Raw genomic sequence first — 6,640 nt, 5'->3', positions numbered from 1 at the left:
CCAATATTATCATAGAGCAGATGCTTCTTCTGTCACTCTGGCATGGGCTTTGTGGAGAGAGTCCCCCTCTTCTTTTCTTTGGTCTCCACTGGTGACTCTCCTTGTGTCAATGTACTCCAGTGGCTAGTGGACCATCTGTGTGGTGGTTGTGGCATCTAGCTGCTTTCATGGCAGCTGTGGTTATTGTGGTGGCTGTGGTGGGCCACCCACATGGAGGTGATGTTTTTGGCATGCTCCTTGGTGCTGGCAGTGTGCCTGGTTGTGGGGGTGGGATCTGGTCCTCAGCTTCATGCCTCAGGTCCCCTGGTGGGCTCCGAGGCACTGGTGGTGTGCCTGGACCAAAACTAATTTTTTGTCCTTTGCTTACTTCTAAAAGGGGGGAACTTCCTGTGGCAACCAGTACTTGAGCTGTGTGGTTGAGCTAAATTGTTGCTTTGCTGCTGTTTCCATAGGGAAGGCTTTTTGTGCAGCTCAGGGTTATAATGGTTGACCTTATAGGTACTTCTCCAGAGACAGGGTGTACCTGGGTTGTATAGAAACTCTGATCTGGGCCTGAGTCTTTTCATCTAACTGCACCCCATGCAATTCTATATTCCTGACCAGTCTCCTCTGAGTGGTCCAACGCTGACTGGGGCGTGGATCGGCTGTCCTTGCTGTGTTCCAGTGTTCTCCTAGTGGGCCCATCTCCCCCACCACCCATGCTCCAAACACTTCCCATGGGATGGGCTGTTCACCAGTCCCTTGTGATGACTCACCAGCCTCTGAGTGGCCTTTTTTTCAGTTGTTGTGGCTCCTTGCTCCTGTGTGAATCCATGGGAGCCCTGTTAGTGGTTTTGCTGTTCTGGGGGCCACCAAGGCCCCCTTCTCCCCTGCCGCCTCCAAGCAACTTCATCCAAAGGGCACAGCCAGCTCCTGCTCCATGCACTCAGCAGCTCTAGCCTTAAAGCAGCCATGGCATGAAATGCTCCGAGCAGTTTTTTTGTTCTCTTACTGCCTTCATACATTCTGTACGTCTCTCCTCCTCTTCCCCTGAGCTCTAGCAGCCCCAGCTTGGCTGTTGTTGCTTTTTTATAGTTGTAAATTGGTTAATTTGTGGGAGAGAGTGACGCTGGGGACCATCTATTCCACCATCTTGACCAGAACCCTCTGTCTCTTTTTTTAACAGCTCTGAGTACTAGACTTAAACTAGTTCATTTGTAGGATGTGGGGAAGTGCTTTAGGAAAGACTAAAATGTACTGAACACCTACTACATATCATGTACTGGACTGGTGGCTTCATATTTATTATCTGTTCATGTGTTCTCTATCCTTCAGAATTGTTAAAGGATTTTCACTGCTTTTTGATGATTTCCTTTTTTGCCAATTTTCTCCTTCCCAATCTCTCCAGAGTGTTCCCCCTCTGCTTACCCCCTCCCCAACACCAAAGCAGACACACAACAGAAACTTCCCATCAGTTTCCATGAATAGAAGTGGGGTTTTCCATTTCCAACTATCCACTCATTAAAATAAATAAATTTTTCCTTCCTGCACCTCCCCCTCCTTCCTCCCTGCTCCCATTGGACTTAGAGTGAAGACAGAAGTGAGCCTCAAGACATACAGAACCTGGTGGTGCTTTAAGGAATAACCATTTGATTTTGGTGATTTTCAGTCTTTTACCCTTTTCTACTTGATGTCGTAGGCCCCACTTAACATTTTATGATTGGACCCTGTACCAGCCAACCACCACCAAACACACACACACACACACACACAATTTTATGATTAAGGCACCTGTTTTGTACTAGATCCAAAGATCAATTAAAAATAGAAATATCGGGCCGGCCCGGTGGCGCACTGCTACAGTGTGCTGCTTGGGAAGTGCGGTGGCGCTCCCGCCGAGGGTTCGGATCCCACATACAGACCAGCCGCTCACTGGCTGAGCGAGGTGCGGGAGCAACACCGAGGGTTGCGATCCCGTAGCCGGTCCCGGTCCGGTACGGGCGCGACACTGAGGGTTGCAATCCGTTGCCGGGCACGAAAAAAAGACAAAAAGGAAAAAAAAAGAAAAAGAAATATCCCTTATTATTAAGGAATTTGCATTCTAATAGGGGAGATAAGACTTGCCAGGATATCTCTAGTTTACAGTGTTTGATCAAGGTCCTAATAATTCTTCCTTTGATCTGTCTCTTCCTTTCTATTCTCACTTCAGCCTGTTGGTATTTTGATTTTACCAAGTGTGTCTGCATTTTCCAATATCTCTTCAAATTTCCTCTTGTTTGGAATATGAGAGAATTACAACCCTAATGATACTTCACTGAGAGAGTCATTGTAATCAGAGCATTAAGCAAACTCACAAATTATAATTTTCTCTGGGAATTGTAATTAGGAAGTATGGATATTGAGTGATGTAATCATTTTTTTTCTGCTGCTGCATTTATGGGATATTTTGTTTATTCTCGTTCAAACATTTAGTAAAGAGAAAGAGCCCTGCAGACCAACCTAATGAATCTGTTCTAATGTACCTAATGAATCGGTCTTGAAAGTGACTCTTTTCTCCCCAGCTTCATTAGGGAGGCTCTGTTGATTCAAAATCTTTTAAGTGATTTTCCTGACACTTTCCCCTCCCCCCATATTCTCCATTTAGTTGAGCAACTTGCATCTTAAGGAAGAGAAAATCAAACCAGATGCCAATGGTGAGTAACTAAAAGCTAGTTTGAAAACAAATGCGATTTCCTTTAGTATTTCTATTTTGGCGTAACAACTGTCCGGGGAAAAAAATTGTACCAGACGGGTTTGGCAGATACTGGTAGTTGTTTGATTTGTGAATCAACAAACTGGATTGTATGACCAACGTGTATTTAATGTAAGAATGAGGATACCTAATTGGCTTATAAATTATTAAATTTATTACTATGGGACTGTACTGCGAAAGATTGCTTTTCAAATGTTTCTCAATTTGAGATAAGATAGACAAAGTATGAGCATCCTGAGAGTTTACCTATTCTAATTATTCTGAAATCATATCTGTCAAAAATCTAAGATTTCCATTAAATGTTTATTGTTGTACTTAATATTATAGGAGGGAAATGTAACATTTACCTCACTCTGAATTCACTTACAGTTTTTTTCTGTATATTTTCACATAACTGCAACATTGTTTTACTATATATTTCTATTAGTCAACAGTTTATATTAAAATATTTATATACATAGAATGTTAATGACAATATTATGTTCACATATTGATAAAATATGATTTGCATAGATATTCTTCTGTTGAGCATCAAGATGGTTTCTGATCATTGCTGTAATCATCTTGCTGTAATATTTCAGAAATAACTGATGCTAAAAGGGAAATAAATATTAGTTTTTGAGGTAGGGTGAGGAGACCTGGAATAGGAAAGAATTGAAATACTATAAGCAACAGTGTTTCATACCTTTGTTTATTTAGGAACAATAAAATGTTTTTATCAGTGGCTTGGTTTCCTCATTTATTTTATGCTCCCCAGGCCTTTACACTTCTAATGTCGTAAAATTTGAATTGTCTCAACTATTGGGTGTGGGATGTGTTTTTGAATGATGGCCACTTTGTGTCTGATAAAGGTGCTGTTGTCAAGACCAATGCTAATGCAGAGAAGGCAGATGAAGAAGAGAAAGGTAATACAGTCTTAGAGCTATAAATGAGGTTCTTCATTCTAAGAAAATGGATTGTTAGGAAGCTTCATTTTTGTACCCAACTTGGCTTGACTTTAATAGGAGTCACAGTGCTACTATAGAAGTTCAACATAATCAATAGGTGAGGGCTGGCCAGTTAGCTTACTTGAGAGAGCACGGTGCTGATAACACTGAGGTCAAGGGTTTGGATCCCCCTACCAGCCAGCCACCAAAAAAAAGTTAATAATAATAATAATCAGTAGGTGAAGGAATTCTAATTGTTTACATTTTAGAGAAATTTTACATTGAACAACTGATGAACTTCAGCAGCAGCAGGAAATATTCCCTGAATGATTATCTTGTACTAGGCATTATAAAAGAAATTTTAAGTTGCATCCCCATTGTCTAATAAAATTCAACTTAATGATATTTTGACACATTTAACATGGATGACAAGATGTGAACAGCTTATACGATGTCATTAGACAGACTTTGTTAACTCCCTTATTTTTCACTGTTGCAATTTACATTTGTTAAGCTAACAATTTTAGTTTATATTGAGTGCAAATTGAGAGCAAATATTTGGGTCTATATAGGAGGAATAAATAACCTTAGGAAAGAAGGTCAGTTAGAATAGTATTTTGGAGAAGAATATGAGGCTCTAACTAGGGAAGTGAGTATCATAATCTTTCTCTTTAGTAAAACAAACTATTTTAATTATATTTATAAATCAAAACTATGATATACCTTGAATTAGAAAGACCAGTACAAATACATGCTATTACTTAAAATATCAGTGGCAATTGAATTCAGATGAACTCATGGTGGATTTCATGGACTTTTAAAAATCTTCGCTTTCTTTTGCCTGACAGAGGATAGAGCTGCCCAGTCCTTACTCAACAAGCTGATCAGAAGCAATCTTGTCGATAACACAAACCAAGTGGAAGTCCTGCAGCGGGATCCAAACTCCCCCCTCTACTCGGTGAAGTCTTTTGAAGAGCTTCGGCTGTGAGTACTTGTTTACTTTGCTTTTAGAGAGCCTAGGCCTATTAAATTTTTCAACTATGAGTATTTGTTTCCACTTTGCATTTAGAGAGCCTAGTCTTGTTATATGTTTTCATCACAGCAGAACATTTTTAGTTAACACAAGCTGGATGAAATAATTTAGCTGCTTTGGAGTATTAGGTAAAGTTTCCAGGTAATCTATAAAAGCTTTAGCTGCACTCACACATTGTGTTCAGTTCAGCACAACTCAATTATTGTCATTTATAAACTATGTGATGTAACAGTAAAAAAGAGAAAAAATTCCCCAGATATTTTGCTGCTTTCCTCAACCAAAGCGACTGTGACTCTCATGTTAAACTTTCTCTAGGAAACCACAGCTTCTCCAGGGAGTCTATGCCATGGGTTTCAACCGTCCATCCAAGATACAAGAGAACGCATTGCCTTTGATGCTTGCTGAACCGTATGTATCCTGATATACAACTCTATTCCATTTTTAATTTTCTTTCTTTTTTTTTTTTCCTCCCCTATAAAAAGATGACTGGTAAGGGGATCTTAACCCTTGACTTGGTGTTGTCAGCACGACTCCCAAGTGAGCTAACCGGCCATCCCTATATAGGGATCTGAACCCGTGGCCTTGGTGTTATCAGCACCACACTCTCCCAAGTGAGCCACAGGTCGGCTCTCCATTTTTAATTTTCTGATTTTTTGAATTTTTTTATTTTAAAAAGTTATACTAGTAATACAAGTATACTCATACGTGCTTTTTGTAGAAAAGTTAGAAAACAGTGAGAAATAGACAAAAGAAATTATCTGTAATCTCCTTCTAATTTTTTGAATTTTTTTATTTTAAAAAGTTATACTAGTAATACAAGTATACTCATACGTGCTCTTTGTAGAAAAGTTAGAAAACAGTGAGAAATAGACAAAAGAAATTATCTGTAATCTCCTTCTGCTCACACTATTAACATTTTGGAGTAGAGAATTCTAGACCTTCTATTTTTTTTTTTAGTTTTCTCTATATAAATATATATATGTATAATTTTTTAAATGAAACTATATGTAATGTTTTATACGTTGTGTTTTTAACTAAATTATTTGATTATCTTTCTATGTTGGTAAATACACATTTATATCATTCACATACACCATTATTTCCCTATATGGATATATAAAATTTATTATGTCAATTATAGTAGGCAGAAAACAAACAGTGTTCTAGAAGACCTTAATAGTACAACTACTAAGGTGGTTTTCTGGTGCAGTGCTTCTCCCACTTTCATACGCATGTGAATCTCATAGGATGTATTAAAAAGCAGATTCTGATTTCAGTAGGTCTCAGGTGGGGACTGAGGCTCAACATTTCTTTAATAAGCTTCCAGGTGATGCTGATGCTGCTGGTTTCAGATCACATTTTGAGTAACAAGGTTCTAGACCATGAGGAACTTTTTATAAAAATTGATCCCTATGTTATACATGATTATGTAAAATTTTACTGCATATGATCCTAAATTCTGAAACTGTTTTTTTCTATTTATCTAAAAATAGGTATGTATTTTCTCAAAGTTTTCTTTGTTTTGTGTCATAACAGTGATACTTTTTCCAGACAATGTCTTTTTTTTTTTTTAGCTTGGGACTTTGAGCATGCTTAAAGGTGAATAAATGGAGTATTTATTAGATGGTTTCACATTGATCACTTGTATTTGTGGATCATAATGCTTTCACAGATGCTTGCTTTTAGATTGTCAGCGTTAGAAAAGACCTAAGAAAATTATCTAGTACCTTTCTTCATTAACAAACATTAATTGATTGCCTGGTATATAACAGATACTGTGCTAGGCACTTGGATCCATTAGTGAATAAAGCAGACCAAAATTCCTACCCATAAGGAGCTTACATTCTAGTTTAGAGTACAGATAATTTACTTTTATTAAAAGTAAGTATAGGGCTGGCCCGTGGCTCACTTGGGAGAGTGTGGTGCTGACAACACCAGGTCAAGGGTTAA

The 6,640-nt window shown here is 38.4% G+C and overlaps 1 protein-coding gene across 1 annotated transcript in view; it reads left to right on the top strand.

Moving 5' to 3' along the window:
• The window catches only part of LOC103590527 (ATP-dependent RNA helicase DDX19B), a 65,104-nt gene that overhangs the window by 12,999 nt on the left and 45,465 nt on the right, over nucleotides 1–6,640 (top strand). Inside the window, exons 2-5 of the mRNA XM_008572768.1 lie at nucleotides 2,624–2,672; nucleotides 3,583–3,636; nucleotides 4,506–4,641; nucleotides 5,006–5,098. Coding sequence (XP_008570990.1) covers nucleotides 2,624–2,672; nucleotides 3,583–3,636; nucleotides 4,506–4,641; nucleotides 5,006–5,098 — 332 coding nt within the window. The remainder of the gene's footprint in view (nucleotides 1–2,623; nucleotides 2,673–3,582; nucleotides 3,637–4,505; nucleotides 4,642–5,005; nucleotides 5,099–6,640) is intronic.

Source organism: Galeopterus variegatus, unplaced genomic scaffold, assembly GCF_000696425.1.
Source record: "Galeopterus variegatus unplaced genomic scaffold, G_variegatus-3.0.2 Scaffold835, whole genome shotgun sequence".
Lineage (NCBI taxonomy): Eukaryota > Metazoa > Chordata > Mammalia > Dermoptera > Cynocephalidae > Galeopterus > Galeopterus variegatus.
This window is presented reverse-complemented; position numbering and strand designations above follow the sequence as displayed.